The sequence below is a fragment of the Lynx canadensis genome, chromosome A1, assembly GCF_007474595.2.
Source record: "Lynx canadensis isolate LIC74 chromosome A1, mLynCan4.pri.v2, whole genome shotgun sequence".
Taxonomy (NCBI): Eukaryota; Metazoa; Chordata; class Mammalia; order Carnivora; family Felidae; genus Lynx; species Lynx canadensis.
In genome coordinates this window covers 12,046,659-12,070,665 of record NC_044303.2, presented here as the reverse complement: position 1 = coordinate 12,070,665, position 24,007 = coordinate 12,046,659, and the positions used below count along the sequence as shown (strand labels likewise).

The 24,007-nt window shown below is 42.2% G+C and overlaps 1 protein-coding gene across 4 annotated transcripts in view; it reads left to right on the top strand.

The window, feature by feature from the left end:
- The window catches only part of STARD13 (StAR related lipid transfer domain containing 13), a 237,237-nt gene that overhangs the window by 170,684 nt on the left and 42,546 nt on the right, over nt 1–24,007 (top strand). For all 4 annotated transcript variants that reach the window (XM_030308969.1, XM_030308962.1, XM_030308978.1 and 1 more), the window contains exons 2-3: nt 4,106–4,177; nt 7,718–7,799. In XM_030308969.1, coding sequence (XP_030164829.1) covers nt 4,106–4,177; nt 7,718–7,799 — 154 coding nt within the window. The remainder of the gene's footprint in view (nt 1–4,105; nt 4,178–7,717; nt 7,800–24,007) is intronic.

Below are 24,007 nucleotides of genomic sequence, written 5' to 3'. Positions count from 1 at the left end.
TAGTTTCCACTTTGTTCTCATGCCCGTTGATTGGCAGCTTCCTAGGCACCCAGGGAGACAGCCTCCCTCTACTGCATCTGCTCTCAACAGAGGCCACATCATGTTCTAAGCACGTAGGAAAGGAAGCTAAGGCAGAGTGAGTGACTTTCCCTCAAGTAGAATCACAGACAGGTGGCAGGAGAGTATGCCCAGCACCAAAGAATTTTCTGGATTTACTGAGTGAAAAGGTTTGCTTGATCTTTGCACAGATCAAGCTATCAGTTGTTAAACTGGATATCTCCCCTTTCAACCAGTTGATTTCGGCCCCCAAACAACTGTTGACTTAAAATCCTGAAGCTCCTTGGTCTCCTTGAACTAAAGGGACTGGGGGTGTTCTTAAGGAGTCATGCCCGTTTGGGTGGTCATGCCCGTTTGGGTGGTGGTGATAGGACCAAGGAGTGTGGTTGGGGTGACCAGGACTGTCTGTCCCCCCTAAACTAAGTAGAAGAGTCTCCTAACAGGAGACTTAACAAGAGGTTCTATTATCTGAAGAAGCGGGGGGGGGGGGGGATACTGAGCAGGCAAAAATAGGTACCCACTATAGAGTTAAAGAGAAATGAGTTTTACATATAATAATGCAGAAATTCTGATGAAATCCTATCATGCTGTGGAGTCAAACAGATTGAATTTTCTCAGGTAATGTAATGTGGTAACTGCAGTAGAGATCAGTAGGCCAGTCTGTCCAAGGTCATTCTGTTCTATCTACCCCACACTTCAGCTTTCTACAAACTTGCAGCAACTTGATGCTTTGCTTTGTTTCCCTGGAACTGCCACAGGGACAGGTATGGGTTGCAAATAGAGAACAAATAAAACTGTAAACACATGATTTGAATGGCCCTTAAAGCTTTCACATAATATTATGCTGGCTAGCAGGAGCACAGTTAGAGATTTTCACACTCTCCTCAAACGTCATTTAAATCTCATGAGGTAGGTCTTGGTGACATGATGACCCTGGCAATGATGGTTCCTTCTGAATTTTCTAAGATTTTTGGCCACTGCAAGGGTAATATGCCCTTAGCATTAACATCTGGCTGATGGGTGTTAGTAGGGGCTGTGGGGACTCAGTAGAAATTGTAAGGCCTTTTTTTCCTCCAGCTCAACTTGATGGGCAACGTCAAATTTGACAGTGGTTAAGTATGTCTGATTATTTTGTGTCTTTGCTTTGTCACTAGGGTGTAAACAAGAGTTTGTTTGCCCTTAGAGTTTGAGATATCAAGGTGCTGGGCCTACAGCTAGAGCAGAAGGGATATTGGAGAGACATTTCAGAAGTAGAAGCAAGTTGGGTGTGCAGGAGTGATGGCAAGGAGCATCCACCATGGCTGGGATGTGGCTTCTTCTCGGTTATTATGAACTAACTGCCATCTTTGTTGGATTTGACTCTGAGACTTAAAGGCTAAATGCCTCCCCAGTTTAAAAATCAGTTTATTTAAGGGTCTGATTTAGCTGGATTCTGGTTAAGATGTGATTATTCATGTTTACATATTCATAGAATCTCAGTTCATTATCTTTGTTGCTCTTGTGAAAAAATAAACTGAAGTTAGAGAACCTTTTAAATAAAATCTCCTAGGCTAGCCTGAAGCTCGTTCCACTGTCCAACGAGAGTCTTCAGTTCCAAAGGGAATTTTCCTATAAGGACCCCTGCTGCCCGCCTCTCATTGTCCTAACTACTTCAGGGTCCGGTGGAGGGTCCACTTTTTTATAAGCTCACTTCCCACCCCCCTTTGAGTTTTCTGTGTTGTAGAACCCCTGCCTTCTAGGTCCCCTCCATTTGGTCTTCATGGTCTGTCTCTCTGGGGTTCTCCTGCTTAACACTGCATTTTGAAAGTAGTGAAAGTAATAGAAAAAAGGCAGACTATTCATGTAGTTTCAACAGAAAATTCAGAATTCTATGCTTCTTTTTAAGACTGCTGGCTCATAATTAAGTTTAGACAGTATCCAGGAATTAGATATTTCCTCCTTATTAATCATTGCATTACACTGAAAGAAAAAGAAACTCTGAAGTTTGAAAATTTAGAAGGCAACAGTCTATCTATGACTCAGTAATAACTGACCACATTTTCCACGTTACATCCAGAATGTGCATTTTCTACTTCCTCTGAAATACTTGTGTGATTTTCAAAGCAGAAGCCTTCACATAAGGACTCTCAAAGGAGTACTCATAAGCCTGTTAAGCCCTATAGTAATTGCCCTTTGTATCTTCCCAAAGAAAACCCATGTTAGCCTACAGTACAGTTCAGCTGAGTGTCCATTTTGAACTGTACTTGTGGATCTCAGAGACATCCCTCCTGAGCAAAATGCTTTCCAAGGCTTTTATTTCCAGCTTGGTGCCCCGAGTATTTCTGAATGATGCCTGCGTGGCAGGAACAAGTACATAGGTCTGTGCTGGTAGCAATTATGTAAAAAATCCTCATGCTGAACAAAAAACCCAAGATTTAGAAATTGTCAATCACTAGAATGGCAGTGGATTGGGGGATGCCTCTGAAATGCCCTGAATTTAATGTAAAATCTCAATCTATGTCCAACCAGATCCATGGGATGGGAATGAAAGTGTTTGCTCTTTCATATGGGGCCTGTGCAAAATCTGGCCTTTGATGTGTTTGCCTAACATCTATCATATATATAGCTCTGTCACAATAAACATTATGCTGCACAGACATTTTTTCCCCGAATTCAGTGCATAGATGCTGTGCTCTCAATGTTAGGTCTAGAGGCTCGAGCCCACAGCTGATGTTAGTGTAGCTCATTTTTGTGCCGTTGTCCCAAGAACACCCCGTACTCTCGGCTTTTGCTATGGGGAGAAGTGAACATCAGAGTAAATGGAAATACAATGACCTGACCGGGCTCCATCCCAACAGCAGAGGAAGAGGGCTGGGTAGAAACCTGTTAAAACAGGCTGTTTAATTTTGTTTGGAGAAACTGGACTTTTGACAGATGAACTTCTTTTCCCTCGCATTCGTATTTGTCTAACAGAGCTGTGGTTGGGAATTGATCCAGGATTCACAAGGTCAAAAAGTGACCTGGTTCACATACTGTAGACTCTTCCCACCTCACCCCACAGCTTCTCCAAGCAGGTGGTCCCGTGCGTGGTTGGGGTGTCCACACTGAATGGTCACCCAAAGGACATATCAGCCTTTTGGATTCAGCCCTCAGAGATTCTAGCAGCCCCATCAAACTTGCCTCGGTTCTGGATAACCAGCTTTGCTTTTCCATGCTCCACTCTGCAGCTTGAAATCATTCGGATGTGTGTGATGAATGAACATCTTGTTGGAAGGCATTGGGAATTAAAGCCATCAGAAAAATTAAAGAAATAGCAATACACTGGATTTTTGTAATACCTTTCTTCATGAGAAAATACATTTTCATGGACCACCCAGCTGTATTCTTTCTTTCATTAGCCCAAGAGTGAAAGAATAAAGGAAGGTTGAATGAGTATACTTAGCCTTATCTTTAAACTTTAAAAGTTTTAAAAAAAAATTCATTTAAGGGGCGCCTGGGTGGCACAGTCGGTTAAGCGTCCGACTTCAGCCAGGTCACGATCTCGGGGTCCATGAGTTCGAGCCCCGCGTCGGGCTCTGGGCTGATGGCTCAGAGCCTGGAGCCTGTTTCCGATTCTGTGTCTCCCTCTCTCTCTGCCCCTCCCCCGTTCATGCTCTGTCTCTCTCTGTCCCAAAAATAAATAAACGTTGAAAAAAAAAAAATTCATTTAAAAAAAAGGATCATAAGGAAGTGTTTCTTCCTTCTCTGTGGTCCCTTGGCTCCCTGGTATATAAATAAGACGTTTTTCCCTGCCTGAAACTCAGCCTTTGTGTTCTGTAATCTGTGGTTTCGTTAGTATCCAAATACTTGTGGATCTACATTGAAGATAATCTTAATAGGCACATAAGTACCTTTGTGATACCTGCTCATTTTACACCCATTTCTGGTAGGTCTACTGAGACAGACTTGCCTGAGAACAATTTTGCTTTGTAATGAGTACAGTGCTCACCAGTTTCTCCTTGATTAAGAAGGTAGAGTGCTAGCGTGTGGCTGCTGGACTCAACGCATTTCCCTTTCTTGTATTTTTCAGAAATCGAGGCGAAGGAAGCATGCGACTGGCTCCGTGCTGCTGGGTTCCCACAATACGCTCAGTTGTATGAGGGTAGGTTGGCCTTCCCTTCACTCTTTATAAAGAGAATTAATTCAAACTGAACCTCGCATATCCTGCGGTGTGTTTTGCACTTCCAAAGCTTTTCTCAGCCGTTTTCCTTTGCTGTCGCTTTCCCTCAGCCTTTGCAATCCCAGGGTGTAGACCGATGCCAATTTAGACACGAGTGTTGCTGCCCAGGCCTACCTGACATTCCGCTCTACACCGCTTCTCACTTCTTTACCTTCTGCTGCTTCTCTCTTCACGGTCAACCCCCACTCTGCCTTTTCCTTCCAGCATTCTACCTTCAGCAGCTTTCTTTGTTCCTATTCTGATTGAGGTATAATTGACATACAGCATTACATTGGCGTTGGGTATACACCATAGTGACTCGACAGTTCTGTACATCACACAGTGCTCGCCGCACTCCGTGTAGTCACCATTGTCACCATGCAGTGTTGTCGTCGTATTATTCTACGTATTTCCTTTGTGGTGCTTTCATTAGTAACAGCTCTCTTGCACTTCTTACTCTTTTTCCTTGTTTTTTTTTTTTTTTTTTTCCTGTACTACTCTCTGATTTCTTGAAAGTGCAATAAATGAGTTGTTGATAAGTTTTCTGAAAATCACAAAACTAGTTGTCTTGAGACCTTCCTTCCGTTCTGTTTAAATGAAAAAAAAAATTAAGACACAATATGGAGAAGAAGTTATTTGGGGGGATTTGAAGTGAGATGTTTATTGCCAGCATCATACTTCTTTCACTGATGTTTTATTTGGCACTTAATAAACTTAATCACCTGTATCTTACTCATCCCTGAAACTATAACCAAGGCTACGAACTACTTCTTGGATTGTCCAGAATAGTGAATTAGGATCCTAATGGTAAACAGATGGAGCGCTCAAGATGGTCTGAGGAGGACTTATTTCTAAAAATGTTTATTACAAAAGTGTGGGCAGGATATGAGAAACCAGGAGGAACCATACAGGTGCCCAGAGTTCATAGCCACAGAGCTGCCACTGCCGTAGGCCCAAAGGGTTGGGCAGAGGGAGCGGGTGCCAGAAACCAGGACAAGAGAGGATCCCTAGAGCAAAGGACACAGCTGGTGGTGAGTGATAACCAGGAGGGTAAATGCCCTGACCTTGCACTCCTGCTCCCCTCCATCTCCAGCCAGGGCTCCCTGTTGCCCAAACACAAAAGGAAACCAAGGAAAATGGGTCCCCTCGAATGCCATCCTCACTGGTGACCTTCGGCGCACAAGGCAGGGTATAAAAAAGTGGAGAGTGGATCTGTAGGGCTAAACAAAGGATATCTAGAACATTAAACAGCATTGAGTTCTCTTCCTGATGGCATAAAATCTATGCAGGATAGAAAGAAGCAACAAAATTAACCCATAGTCACTGGTGACTCTCATTCACTCACCTGGAAGCTCAGTTTTATATGTATGTGTGTGTGTATATATATATGTGTGTGTGTATATATATATATATACATATACATATAACATATATATACACATATACATATATACATACATACACATATATACACACACACACACACATATAAAACCCTTATTCTACTTCTGTAACTTAAATTCAGTGGATGAAGGAGAGCATATCTCAAAATGTGCTTTGAAGTCTAGAGTCTCTGACTCAAGTTTTTATAAAGGAGGGTTTTATAATTTTGGTCTAAAGAACGCTACTCCCAACCTCCCACCCCCTCCAATTTACTGATGATGAGAGAGAGTCCCAGAGGTTAAATGACTTTTTCAACATTAAAAGGCAGAGGAATCAGAATTAAAATCGTAGTCTCTTAAGTCTTAATGCAGTGTGTTTTCTCCTATAATGTGAACTCTCTTTGTTCTCAAATACATATAACATATGTATTGTGAATATTGTTCTCAAATACATATAACATGTATTTTGAACTCAAAATACCTTGCAATTTATTTATTTTTGTTATTTTTTTAATGTGTATTCATTTTTGAAAGACAGAGAGACACAGAGCACAAGCAGGGGTGGGGCAGAGAGAGGGGGACACAGAACCCAAAGCAGGCTCCAGGCTCCAAGCTGTCAGCACAGAGCCCGATGTGGGGCCCGAACCCACGAACCATGAGATCATGACCTGAGCTGAAGTCGGACGTTTAACCTACTGATCCACCCAGGTGCCCCAAAATACCTTGCAATTTAAATATGAAGTGTCTACAAATGGCTAAGAAGTAAATTAAATTTCTTCTCTTTAGATAGAATCAATTAGTTGAATATCTTGCTGATACTCTAAAGTGACTCACGATTTTGCTACAAAAGAAAACATTTGAGGCCATTGAGCTTTGGTTATTTTTGGAAATCTCCTTTCTATAGAAAAAGAATGTGCCATAAGTAAAAGGTGCCTGTCAAATTGTATTTAAGCCATGTGCATTGAATAAATATAATAAGAAAGAGCAAATACTTACATGGAACATACCGTGTGCCAGGTCCTGCTGAGAGCACTTTACCTATAACCACTTATTTAATATTCTCAGCACTATAGGTTAAGTATTATAATTATCATCATCCCCTTTTTACAGATGGGGAAACACAAGCCCAGAAGAGGTTAGGTAAGTTGTACATCTAGAGATTAGCAGTGCCGGGACTTAAAGCCAAGGCAACTGGGCTGTGGTGTCTGTGTTTCTCATTACTACACACACTCCCTCTCGAGCAGAACAAGACAGTCTTCATTCCAGCACCATCTGGAATTCACTCACATTACTTTTATCACCAGAAGAGATTGTTTCTATTTCCAACTCACATTAAGATTTAGATACCTTTAGATTTATTATGACTGGCAAGGTGGAGGCAGTGCAAAGTATAAAATGAGGAAGAGAAAGAATGGCAGGATAGTGGTGATGATTTGACATTGTCTGTTATCTCTGACCATGGCCTCTATTAGAATGATCCTCAGATTTTCATCTCTGTGAATAAGGTACCTAACATTAACACTGCCTCTTGAGCGTGGCCCTTGACCTCCAAAGTTGGCATGAACAGTCAGTCTGTGGGAGAAAAATCATGATGCTGGAATTTATCTCTTTGGATAGAATCAGTTGTTTGAGTATTTTGCTGATTAACTCTAAAGTGGCTCAAGATTTTGCTACAAAAGAACACTTTTGTGGCCACTAAGTTTCGGGTATTTTTGGAAATTTCTTTTCTAAAGAAAAAAAAAAATCTCCCAAATTAAGTGTTACATGAACTGATCAACATAAAAGTCAGTGATGTTAAGTGTGGAAGTATAAAAACTCTTCATATAGATAGGCTAATGTCTGTGATTATGATGAACCACAAAAATGCAGGCACTTAATATTCACTACTATTCAAGGACTTCTTTTATATCCTTCAAAGCACTTATTTGATAAAACTAAAACTGCCTACTATCTTAAACATCCCAACACACCCAATGATGGGAAAGCAACTGCCAGGACCAGTCATGTGTACAGAAACATGGTGGTCGAAAGATATTGGTGCCCATTCAGATAAAAACAAGACTCATAATCTCCCTTGTTTCTCTCTTTCTCTTTTTTTCAGATTCCCAATTTCCCATCAACATTGTGGCTGTCAAGAATGATCATGAGTTTCTTGAAAAGGACCTTGTAGAACCTCTTTACAGGTAAATTAGGTGAAATTTTTTGTTAGTTTCAATTGTGCAGTCTCCAATAGGTATCACTGTAGTGAGGGGCAAGTTCAATGACTCCATCGTAAGTATTTATTGAGTGCCTACTATATGCCAGGCGTGGGTCCAGGTTCTACCACAGTGAGCATGATTGGTCCCTGGTTTCATGAAGCTTCAATCCTAGTCACAGGCTTCAGAAAATACATTGAGAAAAAGAAAAAGAGAGTCAGTGAGAGAAAAAGAGAATAACAGGGAGATGTTAACTCAGAGACTGTTCAGTGCCATGAAAAAACTAAGATGACCCCATAGACTGTGGTGATTGGGGTCAGGGATGGATTGGTTAGCAGGACAGAGTAGGTCCCGAAAAACTCCATGAGTATGTCAAACTTGGCTGTATTTTTTGCAAAGTCAAGTGATTATATGAGCAAACTAGAAGATATAAGCTCAAGTGATTATATCAGCAACCTGAAATATTTAGTCTTTGCTATGTGATAGATGCTAGATAAAAATAAAGATGTAAATGAGGAATTCCCTCTCCTCAAAGGATTTATAATCTGGTTGGAGAAGTCTAGTTGAAGAAATAAAGCATGAATACATGAACAGATAAGTAACAATCGTAATTTGAGTGATAGGAAATGATGCCAATGTAACCAGTATCCACGAACAATTAAATGCTGCATGAGAGACAGTATGTGTCTGTAGGAATTTGAAATTTCTTAACGAAGGCCCTGGAGAGAGGTCAGGGATGGAGATAAATAGTAGTTACAGGAGGTGAGTCATTTTTCCATGGCCACACAGCTAGTTAGGAGTTGAATTGACCTTAAAACGCGGTACTTACACAGTTTTCAATCCAGTGTTCATTCTAGCACATTCTGCAGAGACATAGAAGGATGGTAGTTTAATCAGAAAGCAATGATGAGCAAAACTTTTTTCAAGATAAGAGAGACCGGGGCGACTGGGTGGCTCAGTCGGTTAAGCATCCGACTTCGGTCTGTGAGTTGGAGGCCCGCATCGGGCTCTGAGCCTGGAGCCTGCTTCAGATTCTGTGTCTCCCTGTCTCTCTGCCCCCACCCCCTGCCCCACTCATTCTCTGTCTCCCTTGCTGTCAAAAATAGCTAAAGATAAAAACAAAGATAAGAGAGACCAAGGTATGTTAGGACAGTGCGTAAATAACCTTAGACTTTCTGAGTCTTCAGACATACATATTTTTGTATCTGCTCTGTGGTTCCTATATGAAGAAAAAATAGATTTGCATTAAGAATTGATCTCTGAATGTTTAAGGAAAATAGTACTGTGGGTTTGCTTAAGTGTGTAAAAGAGCAAAGAACTCTTGAAATCACAAGAACAGGAACAGGCTATTTGGACTAGAAAACAAATAATGGCACAAAATGAATGGCACAAAATGCCCTTTGTGAGCGTTTATGAGAGGAATGGATGGTTTGATTGCAACTTTTTAAAGGTCATGAATTGGAAAAGAAGTGTTTTCTCTTCAGGATGTCTGAGGTACACCCCAAGCAAGAGCATTTCCCTTCTCAGGAGATTTCACTCAAACCAGAACTATTCCAATAGCACTTCCTTCTGAGTTTTCCCTCTTAGTGTTAACCAAGGAGACTTTTACTAGCTGGCATTAAAAAAAAAATAAGTAATTTTTGTATCTTAATTATGTTATATTGCATTATCATTTTTCCCCATATGCTTTCTTTAAGTCAAAGTGTCATATATACGTACAAACTAAAATTCACTGTTTTGAGTGAACAGTTTTTGAGAATTGATGAATGCCTGTAGACATGTAACTGTCACCACAACCAAGATAAAGAACAGCTCCATCACCCCCCAAAATTCCCTGGTTCCCCTTTATCATCAGCCTCTAACCCTACCCCCAAACCCCTAGCAACCACTGATCTTGTTTTTGTACCTGTTGTTTTGCCTTTTCCAGAATACCATATAAATGAAATCAAACAATATGTAGCCTTTTGAGCCTGGCTTCTTTTACTTGGTGTGCTACATTTAAGATTCATCCATGTTGTTGGTGTATCAATCAGTACCATTACTGGGTAGTATTACATCGTATGGCATTCTGCATTGTCCATTCACCAGCTGAAGGATGTTTGAGTCGTCATCAGTTTTGGTGGTCATAAAGCAACTATAAACATTCATATTCAGGATTTTGTGTGAACATAAGTGTTCATTTCTTTTAAGTAAAATCCTGGGAATGGGATTGCAGGGTCCATTTGATAACAGTATCTTAACTTCTTAAGAAATCACCAGGCTTTTCAAAAGTGATCATATCACTTTGTATTTTCACCAACAATGTATCAGAATTCCAGTAGCTCCACATCTTTGCCACCACTTGGTGCTGTCACTTTTTGTTTTGTTTGTTATTGAGGTATAGTTGACACACAACGTTGCATTAGTTTCAGATGTACTGCATGGTGATTCAACAAGTCCATACGTTACGCCATGCTCATCACAAGTGTAGCTACTAACTGTCACCATATAACATTATTACCATACCATTGATTATATTCCCTATGCTATGCCTTTCATCCCCATGGCATATATTGTTTGTTTTGTTTGTAGCCATTCTAATAGGTGTCTACAGTTATTAACTCATTAGAATTTTAATTTGCATTTCCTTAATGAGTAATGATGTTGAATGTCTTTTCATGTGTTTACCATACCTGTATCTTCCTTGGTAAAGTGTCTGTTCAAGTCTTTTGCCCATTTTAAATTTGGTTGTTTGTTTTTTTATTTTTGACTTTTAAGAATTCCTTATATGCTCTATATATAAATCCTTTGTCAGATATGGGTTTTGTAATATTTTCTACCAGTCTGTAGCTTGTCCTTTTGATCTTTTAACAGTGTCTTTCACAGAAGTTTTAAATTTTGCTTAAATCCAGCTTCTCATTTTTTTCCATATTTTTAGTCATATCTAAGAAACCTTTCCCTAACATAAGGTCACAACTATTTTCTCCTTTTTTTTCTTCTGGAGATTCTAGTGTTATGTTTTCATTGAATTCAATGGTCCATTTAAAGTTAATTTTTTATTAGGTACAAAGTATGGATCAAGATTCTTTTTTTGCACATCAATGTCCCATTGGTTCGACACCATATTAGAAAATTATACTTTCCACATTAAATCGCCTTTGCACCTGTAATGTTAATCAATTGGCCATGTGTGTGTAAATATACTTCTAGACTATTCTGTTCCATTTATCTGTATGTCTAATCCTTCATCGATATGACACAGGATTACTTAGCTTTATGTATATCTTGGAATCCAATAATATGTGTCCTCCAACTTGGTTCTTCTTTGCCAGGATTGTTTTGGTTATTCTAGTTCCTCTGCCTTTTCATATAAATTTTAAAAACATCTTGTTGATATCTATTTTAAAAACCCTCTGGAATATTGATTTGGATTATGTTGACTCTATAGATCAGTTTGGGGAGAATTGACATCTTAACAGTGCTGAATCTTCTGATTTATAAATACAATGTATTTATTTATTTAGGTCTCCTTTGATTTTTTTCAACCCTGACTTGTGATTTTCAACATATGGATACTACACATCCTCAAAAGTACTTAAGAATTTCATGTTTTGTGGGGCACCTGGGTGGCTCAGTTGGTTAAGCGTCTGACTTCGGCTCAGGTCATGATCTCACGGTCCGTGAGTTCAAGACCCATGTCGGACTCTGTGCTGACAGCTCAGAGTCTGGAGCCTGCTTCCGATTCTGTGTCTCCCTCTCTCTCTGACCCTCCCCCGTTCATGCTGTCTCTCTCTGTCTCAAAAATAAACATTTAAAAAAAATTTAAAAAAAAAGAATTTCATGTTTTGTGGTGCTATTGCAAATAGCACAGCTTTTTTTTATAATTTCAATTTCCAATTGCTCAATTAACATCATGTAAATTTTTGTTATATATTGTCCTTGGATTCTATAGTCCTTCTAAACTCACTCATTACTTCCTAGTAGCTTCATCATAGATATCTAAAATTTTATTTTGAAATATAAATAAAGGATTACATTGTAAACCAAGAATAAAAATTATAGTACATATTTTCAAGACAGGATTGCAGGGGCAAAGACTATCTCTGATTGTTCAGCTGTGTTTACTGGTGACGTGGCTAAGTGGGCCAATCTTTGCATCTCATACAGTTGGGTGGTAAATCCTTATCTATTCACTGCTGCTTGTGATCTGAGATGCCTTGACTAAGTTTTGGATTTTTCCATCAAAGTCGACTCTTAAAAAAAAAAAAAAATGCCTCTCATGGGGCACCTGTGTGGCTCAGTTGGTTAAGCATCTGACTCTTGGTTTCTGTGCAGGTTATGATCTCACAGTTTATGAGTTCAAAGCCCACGTCGGGCTCTGTCCGCACTGACAGCACAGAGCCTGCTTGGCATTCTCTGTCTCCCTCTCTCTCTGCCCCCTCCTCTGCTTGCTTTCTGTGTCTCTCTCTCAAAATAAATAAATAACGTTTAAAAATAAATAAATAAATAAATAAATAAATAAATAAATAAAATTTTAAAAAATGCCTTTCAGACACATTATAGAGATGACCTAGTACAATGAATGTGAAATCATTTAGAGATAGACAGTTCTGAATAGTGCTATTAGTGTCAGCCAGAAAAATCAGGAAGCCTTCTCTTGTAGAGCCCGTGAGCCCTCTCCGCTGCAGCCCACGGCATGACCTGCGCAGACATACCCCAAAAGGTGTTGCTGCATAAATACGTGCGAGTGCAGCAATGCCAGACAGCACGGTGTTCTTCACAGGGGCCCAGCTTGTGTAAAAATGGCGAGAGTGGCAGGAGGTTGTTATAATTGGAATCAGTCTTATGATAACTATGTCTCCAAAAATATTATGAAGTAAGAAAAGCGTTTGGCTGCAAGTGTGTGAGCTGAGGTTCTTGGGGCGTAGGAGTGGTGGGTGGAATGGAGGCCAAAGGAATAGTCCCAGCAAGGTGGATCAAAGGAAGCAGGCACAGTAAGGAGGCAGACGGCGGTGGCTTGGCTAAAGGGGACCCGTGTGGAGTTTGTTCCCTTCATTACAAGTTCCACCAGGGCACCGACTGCCAAGGTAGCAAGTAGCGGAACGCAGGCAGAAGGAAGAACTCCAGCCTGAGGGGAGCGACAGCACTTATAAAACTTTGAGATCGATGAGTGGTTAATTAGACACTCGCCCACTCACATGGAATGTAATGATTGATGCCTGGAGAGCAGTAAGGGGTCGGGATTTTATTTGTTTTCTCACTGGTGCACTATAGACACAGCGTGAGAGTTGGTCTCCTATTTTATTTTTAAGCTTTGTGTTTGTCATGCATATTTGAAGCTCGGAGCTAATGCAGGATCACAAAGGAAACCGCAGCCAGAGGTTTCTGCCAGGTTTCTGCCAGGTAAACAAATGAAGACAGGAGGGCTGAAAGTCTCCTGCAAATGTTACCCACGACAAGAATTTTTACTCACCGTTGGTTTTCTGGACGTGTCTCACCTGTGTAGACAGACAGTTAATCCTGGGTCCTAATGACACTTAGTGAGTTGTTGAACAGAGTTCACTTTTTGATCGGTTGGGAAAACGTATCGTACTGAGGGTATTGATGGCAAGGAGGACCCGTGCGTGGCCCAGAACACATAGATGTGGAGCTCCCAGGTTTCGGTCTTGAACGCTATACAGGTTTGCTGTGTCTGCTGGCAGTGTGAACTTCCAGGATGGCAACCATGCCTTACCATTGCTTCTGCGTCCCACAGTCCCAGCACATAGTAGGCGCTCTGTAAATATTTGTTACTGCAAATTAGAGTAGTGCAGCTTCTCATTTTAGCAACCACAGTTATAATTTTGTTTTGATGTTCTTTGATTCAATTCCTAATTGAAAAATATTTTCCCCTGTGAGCAACGAAAAGATATTTGCAAATCTAAGTACCTTAGATGAACTAGATGAAACTATTAACCGTATCAGAATGTAGGAATAGCCAAGGTGTCAATAATAGCTTGAAAAGCTTGTCACCTTTAAAGCAAATTGCAGGGGCGCCTGGGTGGCGCAGTCGGTTAAACGTCCGACTTCAGCCGGGTCACGATCTCGCGGTCCGTGAGTTCGAGCCCCGCGTCAGGCTCTGGGCTGATGGCTCAGAGCCTGGAGCCTGTTTCCGATTCTGTGTCTCCCTCTCTCTCTGCCCCTCGCCCGTTCATGCTCTGTCTCTCTCTGTCCCAAAAATAAATAAACGTTGAAAAAAAAAATTTTTAAAGCAAATTGCAGCAAATTAAAGTCCCTAAATGCGATTTTTTAAGGATAATATGTTCTATTAGCATTTTGGTTTACGATATTCGCTCAGACTGATAACATAGGGCCTTGATGCTCAAGTGATCTCTGAGCTTCTAATTTAGTATTAGGCCAGTACACAATCCGCGTAACTTATGTTAATAAATACTAGCTAATTGTATCATGTATAAAACAGGGCATTACCTTGTTCGGTACCATTTCGTGGAGATATGGAATTGATTCAGATGATAGGGTGCGTCTATCACTGCCCTTTGTATTTAAAAGGACAATTAATGACCCTCGTTTTTGTGTGCAGCAGACAGCAGGTGAGGGAGAGTGCTGACAAAAATGAGGTTTATGATTTACCTCTACACACAAATGCACATCTTTGAGTATGTTACATAACATAATAATATTAAATAATGGTAGTCTTTATGAATATTGAGGTATATTTTAAATATTTTCCCTTTTAGAATACTTATCACAGAAAATGTACAGTATTATGTATTGTGTTATGTCATATAATAATATGTGACAATTAGTTGGACTGACACCTTGGACAAATCATTGAGGGAAGGATACAGGATAATCATGGTCACTTCCCACTTTGAATTTCTGAGCTATAAGAAAAATACAAATCCCAGTGAGTGGTGATTTTATTTTTTAAAAAACGCTTACAAAGTGTTCGCTATGTACCAGGCACTACTCTAAGAAGCACTTTACAAATACGTAGTTATTTAATTCCATAACAGCTGTATAAAGTAGCCTCTCAGCAACATGATTCCCATTTTATAGGCAAGGAAACTGAGGCACAGAGGTATAAAATAATTGGCCCACTCAGCTAGTGAATGGCAGTGCTAGGATTCAAAGCCAGGCAGGCTGCTTCTGGAGTTTTTAAGGAGAGCTGAGGTCTTCTTGTGAAATACCACTTGGAATACTTTCCATATCTTCCTATGAAGGTAATTTTTCCAAACATGCCTGTGTTGCTTATGATATCCTGAGTTTGACTCGTAAATCCCAAGGATAGAAATTATGGTGGCATCTCTACTTTATTCTTCATGGAACTACATTTAAAAAATAATCAATTAATTAATTAATTTTAAAAAATTAAAAAAGTAATAATAGGAGTTGAAAGCACACTGTTCTTCCGTGAAGAGATGAGATGTGATTTCCTGTCAGGAGAGTAGCCAGCCCCTTCTCATTTGTTCCTTCGGCTCTGTTCCATCGCTGTGTCTTCAGGGCCTCTCTGGGCTACAGAGACCAGTAGGACAGAATCCTCGCCCTCAGGTCTCGGGCTAATGCAGTGGTCTCGGCCTGGAAGGGGAGGAGCATTTTGTCCCCCTCTCAACATCCAGGGACGTATTTTTGCCCCCCACAACTGGGTGATGCTACTGGCATGTAGTGGGTGGAGGTCGGGGATGCTGCCGAAACTCCTAGAGTGCACGGGGCAGCCCCCATAAGCAGGAATCGTCTGGCTCCAGAGGCCAGTTGTGCCAAGGTTGAGAAGCGAGTAAATGGTGATTTACTTGGACAAATGGTATGATCGCTGTAAGTACGGATGCAGGGAAAGGGGTTTCAGAGAGGGCTTCCTGGAAAAATGACCCTAAAAGACCAGTCAGGATTATCCAGCAAGAACACATGACATTTTGTTGTGCCTGTTTTGAACTTTTAGCTTTTTTTTAAAGTAAATTAGTGTGCAGGAAAGATATCTTTATCCCCACCCCCTTCCCGCACACAGCCATCATAGTATAGAGCAGGCCTGGGGTACAGACACGCAAGAGTCAGAGATAGGGGACTTCAGATATAGATGTAGATGGAATATAGATATATGAAAAACATTGATCCTTGTATTTTTAAATGGCCTCTTGTGTAAATTTTTCCAACCGGCTACTCAAAATGATTTTTACATATATGAACTTCCAAGAAGAACACACAAGAAACCATAAAACAGGACAGCAGATTGAGGGGAGAGTTGCTATTTTTTGATTACATATATTAGATATTTTGTATTGCATTATTAAAAACATTAACAATGTTTTTATTTTTTTTTTACTTTTTTTAAATTTTTTTTTAATGTTTATTTATTTTTGAGACAGAGAGAGACAGAGCATGAACGGGGGAGGGTCAGAGAGAGAGGGAGACACAGAATCCGAAACAGGCTCCAGGCTCTGAGCTGTCAGCACAGAGCCCGACAGGGGGCTCAAACTCAAGAACCGTGAGATCGTGACCTGAGTCGAAGTCAGACGCTTAACCGACTGAGCCACCCAGGTGCCCCAATGTTGATTTAGTTTTTAAAAATATTTTATTTATTTATTTATTTTGAGAGATGGAGAGATAACACAAGTAGGGGAGGGGCGGAGAGAGAGGGACAGAGAGAATCCCAAGCAGACCCCGCACTGTCAGCACAGAGCCCATGGTGGGGCTCGAACTCACGAACCGTGAGATCATGATGCGAGCCGAAACCAGGAGTCGGACGCCTAACCGACCGAGCCACCCAGGCGCCCCTAACAATGTTTTTCAAAGTGGCTGGCTTTGCCAGATAAATAACAGATGACGGTGGCTAACATTTAGTGAGTGGCTACTGCTGCTTGGTAACATACATTGGTCTCATTTAATCCGTACAAGAACCTATGAGTTACAGGTGCTGTAGCTCGGAAGTCAGGGTGACCAGGCTCCTCCCGGTTGGAGCAGCTGGGGGTGGTGGCACCTTTCCCTGAGGCAGGGAGCAGCCATGGAGTCTGGCCAGGGTCTGAGCCCGGGAAGGTGTGGTGAGCTGAGGTACCTGAGGGGCTGGGACCAGAGGAGTTGCCGTCAGGTGCGCGGGTCTGCAGCCAGCCAGGGACCACAGCCGGAGACAGAGATGCAAAGTCATCTACGTACGCGGGCATGAAGGTCCTGAGACTGAGTGATGTCCCCCAAGGACAGTGAGCACCGTGACTGAAAGATGGGGGCCCATGTGGTGGAGGACAGGCTGGGGAAGGAGCTGAGAGCCAACGCTAGGGCCCAGAGTGAGGCCCGCCAGTTACCCCTGGCCTGGTTTTGCTTTGCTTTCCTTTGAACCTCTCAGAGACACCTCCGGTTGTGACCCCTGCTTCAACTTGGACCAGCTCTCGCTAGAGAAATTATCTGGATTAGCAGTTGTTGTGAACAGTTAAAGGCCAAGCACACCCCATCTGATTTTTCCAATGCAGGCATGTGTGAATTTAAAACTTGAATCAAATCCTGCAAACTAAAGAAGTCCAAGAAAACCTGCGTCTTTTGTTTTTGAAGTTCTTTTTCTTGGGCTGTTGAACCTTACTGATTTGCCAGTGGACCTTACACTCTTCCTTGAGTCCTTGATCATTAGAGGACGTGATTTAAAATTGCTTTCTGGGGATGGAGTGCACAACCTGGTGACTGTATTGTATACAATAACCATACTGTATTGTATATTTGAAAGCTGCTCAGAGACTAAATCTTAAAAGTTCTCATTATGAGAAAACAAAGTCACCATGTGTGGCTGTGGATGTTGACTAGACTTATTGTGGTGATCATTTTGCAACATATACACACATCAAATCATCAGGTTGCACACCGAAAACGAACACAGTGTTATGGGTCGATTATAGCTCAATAAAAAAAATTACTTTCCAAATCACACAGTTCCACACGCACATCCTCTCTCCCCCGACGACAGCATACACATACTTCATTTTTCTTCTTGTAGCTAGATCTGTCCGTGCCTAACTGGTTTCCTCCCACACTGCAGCTACTATCCAGGAACAGCTGTGTGTGGGTCAATGGGCCGGAGGAGACAGCGTGACCGCTTGGTGGGAGAGCAGCAGGGGTGAAAAGCTCCGCAGAGCAGAGGGGCACGGCCCTCACTGCCTCAGTGGTGGCCCAGTGACAGCCGCTTGTGGACTTCTGACCGTATGCTTTTTCCCTGACACGCCATAAAGCCCTCCTGCTGGATGGCCTGTGATTTCTGAAAGGCCCCACCCTTGCAGAGCTACATGCCGCAGTTGTCTGTCTGGCACAGCTACCCATCCTGCTCTGCAGAGCCGGTTTTGTGAACTCCTGAGCTGCAGAGCTGTGGGGAGACCTTTCCCAGGCCCTGTGCTCCTTGCCCGGAGAGGAGGAGCCCCTGCTCTCCCTCACCTTTGATTCCTGGGGTCAGGACGAGTCTCAGGGACTTTGTTTCCGACCGTCTTTGAGGGCCCCGCCCGGAACACTCCTAAGCAGACGGGGCCAGATACCTTCAGCCCCTGACACTTGAGTGCAGGGTGAGAAGTTCAGGCCGCGCGGGCTTTAACCAGAATCACATGTTAGAGACGAATTCATACCTTTGTTTGTCACTCCTTTCATGGCTTTGGCAGGAATATTAGAAATATCACAGGAAACTGGCCATTAAATCAGCATGGGAGACCTCTAAAGTCTGGTAGTTTTAACTGTAAGATATGAATCTAAAATGTGAGGAGGGGAAGGGGTTTTTTTGGTTTTGTGGTTTTTTGGTTTTTGCTTTCCTGTACATCCATAGGCAGAGGGCCCTCCGGTGTCTCCCAGGCAGGCCTGTGTTGCAGTGTGAGTGGAAGAACCCTCTCAGACACGGGCCAGACCACCCTCCCATCACCCTCAGATGCTCGCGGCACATTCCCTGCTCACAAATCGCCAGCCCTCCCAGCAAGCCCTCCGTGTTCTGCGTGGCCCCCGCATCCTGCCCTCCTGGACGTCGTCTCTGGGGTTCTCCTCCTGTGTGCTCAGAGCAGTCTGTGCACCACGAGATTTGACACGGGCCACCACCCCGCGCCACTCTGGTTCTGGCTAGCTGGGCCTCAACGGAAGGACCTTCTGCCAGGCTTCTAAGTGCTCCACAGGAGGGACTGTATCTTAGGAGTATAGCGTGGGTACTTCGTGGCCTTGTGTGGAGCAGGAAGTGAATATTTGTTACATTGAACTGGAACCTGGAAGCAAATAACCTGTCAGCTCGGGAATTATTTTCTTGCTTCTACATGTGAAGAGAATATTATGTCATGATGAATTATTCCTTTTCTCCAGAGATACCACACATCTCTCCTTCTTAGCTAGACTTCTTCAAAGAGCACTGTGTTCATGGTCTGTCTTCACTTTCTCTGAGTCCACTTACCCCTCAGCCTTCTTCCCTCAGGCTTCTCCGAAACTGCCCTTGGTAACTGCTAAATCCAAAAGGCACATTTTAAGGGGCGCCTGGGTGGCTCAGTCGGTTGAGCGTCTGACTTCGGCTCAGGTCATGATCTCTCGGTCTGTGAGTTTGGGCCCCGCGTTGGGCTCTGTGCTGACAGCTCAGAGCCTGGAGCCTGCTTTGGATTCTGTGTCTCCCTCTCTCTCTCTTCCCCTCTCCCACTCGGGCTCTGTCTCTGTCTCCCTCTCTCTCTCTCTCAAAAATAAATAATAAAACATTAAAAAAAAAAAAAACTTTAAAAAAGGCACATTTTAAGCTGTACGTCACCTCCCCAGCCTAAGTATTCAGTACAATGAACCATATACTGGGGTACCTGGGTGGCTCACTCAGTTAAGCATCCAACTCTTGATTTCAGCTCAGGTCATGATGTCACAGTTTGTGGGTTCGAGCCCCACATCGGGTTCAGCACTGACAGTGCAGAGCCTGTTTGGGGTTCTCTCTCTCCCTCTCTCTCTGCCCCTCCGCTGCTAGCATGCATGTTATCTCTCTCTCTCTCAAAATAAATAAATAAAAACATCTTTAAAAACTAAAGAAAAAAAGAACCATCCACTCACTCCTTTCTGTGATGGTCATTCCATGGCTTCTAGGATACGGCCTTCAGCTAGTTCTGTTGACCTCTTACGTCTCTGACCACACCTTCTCCACATCTGACTCCTTCTCACCGGCCTGTGCCTTACACGCTGGAGTTTCCAGGGTTCTGGATTCCCTGAGGATGGTTGGCTCAATTATTATGTATCTTGTGTGTAAGTCACTGTGATGCCCAGCTTTCCCAAGGGGGTCTGGACGTCACAAAGGCCCCTGACAGTTAACACATCCAAACATGAACTTCTGATTTTCTCCTGCCCAGCTCCCCGCTGACTTCCCCAAGTCACTGTTTTCTGTGTTGTGTGGCACGGTGACAAAGCCTGGAATCTGGGAGTCGTCCTCTACTTCTCCTCCTCGGCTCCTTCCCTCTCAAAGACCAAATCTTCATCAGCTCCAACTCCCTTTTGCCATCTTTCACCCAAACTATCGTAAACATGCCCTAACGTTCTTCAGCTCATTCTCCACCCTGCCACCGCTTACGTTTGTAATGTGCGATCTAACGACGTTCACTCACAGATTACTCTTGACATACTCATTTTGGTACTTCGTGATCTAGCCCCTGCCTTTCTCTGCAGACATCCCCACTCACATACTTACGAGTCCTAGACTGAAGCGTGCTATTTAATGCCCGTTTGCTTTGCCTGTAACTCTTTTAGCCTAAGCAGCAAATTTCTCCTAGTCCTTCCTGGGCTTGCTCAAATATTATCTCCTCTGGGAGGTTTTGTCCTTATGCACTCAGGAAGTGAGCTGCTTCTTGTTTGTGAAATTCATATCACACGCGGGACTGTGAGATCCTCAAGGGCAGGGATCACATCTTATCGCCTCTGCATTCCTGCCACCTACCCTTGCTCCTGGTACGTAGTGCACTATTGGACAAAGAGTCTTGACTTCTTGTCTTCTTTCCCATTAGAACCCCAGGTTTCACTCTTAAAATGAGATTTCTACCTCCCCTTTACTCATGTACTGGCCTTCTCAAGGATTCTGAAGACAGCAATGGCAATTCACAGATTCTGCAGTGATATCAGATACTCAGATTCTTCTGAAAGGATCAAACTGCTTTGCTTCTGTTAAAACGGAAATCTAGTTTGCTCAGAGTGCAAAGTGGACAAGCTTCATCGTGTGTCATGGGTTTTCTCTTTGCATGGAATAAAGGAGAGGGGAAGGAAACTACCATTTGTTCAAAAGCCTCTGCTAGGTACAGGACTAGGCTCTCATTTCCTGGATAGGCAGGAGCAGAGACATCACTGTCAAGAAGTCCTCGTCCTAGCTCTCCCGCTAACTAATGTGTGGCTCCCTGGAGCGAGTGGTCGTCTCAGATCCTTATTCTCCTCATTTAAAAATAAAAGGGTCAAACCAAATTGTCCCCAGAGGTTGCCAAGCTCTAAGGTTTCGTTAGAAAAAAAATCACTGAGTAGATTTGCCCTGAGCCAGCACCTGTGCTAGGCATTAGGGATGCCAATAAGATGCAGTCCTTAGCCTGTCGCATTCAGTGTGGAAGAATAATTCTGTTATTCTGATTCTGCACAGGCTGTTGCGACTACTTAAAATCAATCACCGATTGGACCTATATAAACAAAGTATGTTCGGTTAAGAAAGAAAAACCTACTGGGGCGCCTGGGTGGCTCAGTCAGTGAAGCTTCCAACTTCAGCGCAGGTCATGGTCTCACGGCTCACGAGTTCAAGCCCCGCGTCGGGCTCTGTGCTGACAGCTAGGAGCCTGGAGCCTGCTTCGGATCCTGTGTCTCCCTCTCTCTCTGCCCCTCCCCTGCTCATGCTCTGTCTCTCTCTGTCTCAAAAATAAATAAAAACATTTAAATAAATAAATAAATAAATAAATAAATAAATAAATAAATAAAATAAAACTAGAAAGAAAGAAAGAAAGAAAGAAAGAAAGAAAGAAAGAAAGACCTACTGAAACGATCGTGTGTAAAATTTCCTGCAAGGCCTAATTCAGATTAAATGAATAAATTATGGTTCGTGCCTCAAAAGAGGCTCTAACCCAGAGAAGACCCACTGTGCATGCAGCCGATAAAATAAATTTTATAATCAAGATTGTTACTCCTGCAGGAATAGTTTTTCAGGAAACCGCTGCTAGACCAACTCAGATTATCTGAAGGGTTTTATGTTACTTACCATGAAGTTAGAGGTAGACAAATACCGATGCTAAATACATGTCCTGAACAAAGATGGGCTTCATTCATAGCAGAATTTCACAGGGGTTTTGATAAAGTGCTCTGGATACTTCTGTTATGTGACATGTTCTTTTACCTGAGGCGGCCAGTCCCTAAAGAGGCATTCACATCTCTCGAGGATATGTGTTTCATCCGTTTTGCATTCTTGCAGAGACTAGCCAGTTTCTTTTACCTTGTGCAGAATAAATCACAGGCTGATGCTGCACCGTCTGCCTAGTTTCAGACCACCATAAAGAGTGTTTTCTCTCCTTGTGTCTTTTTTTTTCATCTTCACAAATCAGTTGTGTTTTTTTTTCCCCAGCGTTGTTGAGGCATATTTGACAAATAAAATTATAGAATATATAAAGTGCACAACATGCTGATTTGATACACATACACATTTTCAAAGGAAGAGTTGAATGGTTGTGGGTATGATATTTGAAATTGTACCCAGGATTTCTAAGAGGTCTTCAACGATGATACTTTTGTAGATAGGACTGAGAACCAATGAGCAAGTGGATGGAGAGCAAAGGAAACGGAGATCACTTTACGTTGGTAATTTCAAAGGCAGATAAATAAAATTATCGTTAAATGAATCTAACAAAAACTATGTCTTTAAAAAATAGACTTTTTAAAAGAGCCATTTTAGAGTCACAGAAAAAATGGAAGACAGAGTACAGAGAGTTCCTGTATACCCCTGTCCCTGCACATACTCAGCCTCTTCCATGATCACCATCCCACACAGAGTGTGGGACCTACACATCATCATCACCCCAAGTCCATAATTTGCATTAGGGTTCACTCTTGGTCTTACACATTCTGTGGGTCTTGACAAATGTATAATGATTTGTATCCACCATTAGAGTACCACACGAGATAGTTTCACAGCCTGAAAATCCCTTATGCTCTGACTGTTCAGCCCTCCCTCCAAACTCCTAGCAACCACTCATCTTTTTCATGTACCCATAGTTTTGTCTTTTCCAGATTGTCATATAGTTGGAATCACACAGTACGTAGACTTCACAGATTGGCTTCTTTCACTTAGTAGTATGCATTTAAGGCCCCTCCATGTCTTTTCATGGATTGATGGCTCAGTTTCTTTTAACACTGAATAATATTCCATTGTCTGGATATATCACAGTTGATTTATCCATTCACCTACTGAAGGACTTCTTGGTTGCTTCCAGGTTTTTGCAGTTATGAATAAGTCTGCTATAAACATTCCTGTGCAGGTTTTTATATGTACATAAGTTTTCAACTCATTTGGGTAAAATACCAGAGTGTGATTGCTCAGTCCTATGGTATGGGTATGTTTGGCAGTAAGAAACTGTCAGACTGTCTTCCAAAGTGCTGTACCATTTTGCATCCCCAACTGCAGTGAGTGAGCATTCCTGTTGCTTCACATTCTTGTCAGCATTTTGTGTGGTCAATGTTTTATAATTTTGTCACTCTAATAAGTGTATGGTGTTATCTCATGGTTATTTTAATTTGCAATTCTCTAATGATGCATGATGTTAAGCATCTTTTTATGTGCTAATTTGCCATCTGTGTGTCTTGTTTGGAGAAGTGTCTGTTCAGACTGTTTGCCTATTTTTTAATTGGGTTGATTGTTTTCTTATTAAAGTTTTAAGAGTTCTTTGTATATTTTAGATAATAGTCCTTTATCGGATATGTTTTTTGCAAATGTTTTCTCCAAGTCTATAACTTGTCTTCTCATACACTCAACAATGTCTTTCTCAGAAGTTTTTAATTGTAATGAAGTCCAGTTTATCAGTTATTTATTTTATAGATCATGTCTTTGGTGTTGCATCTAAAAAGTTATCACCAAACCTCAAGTCATTTAGATTTCCAGGGGCGCCTGGGTGGCGCAGTCGGTTGAGCGTCCGACTTCAGCCAGGTCACGATCTCGCGGTCCGTGAGTTCAAGCCCTGCATCGGGCTCTGGGCTGATGGCTCAGAGCCTGGAGCCTGTTTCCGATTCTGTGTCTCCCTCTCTCTCTG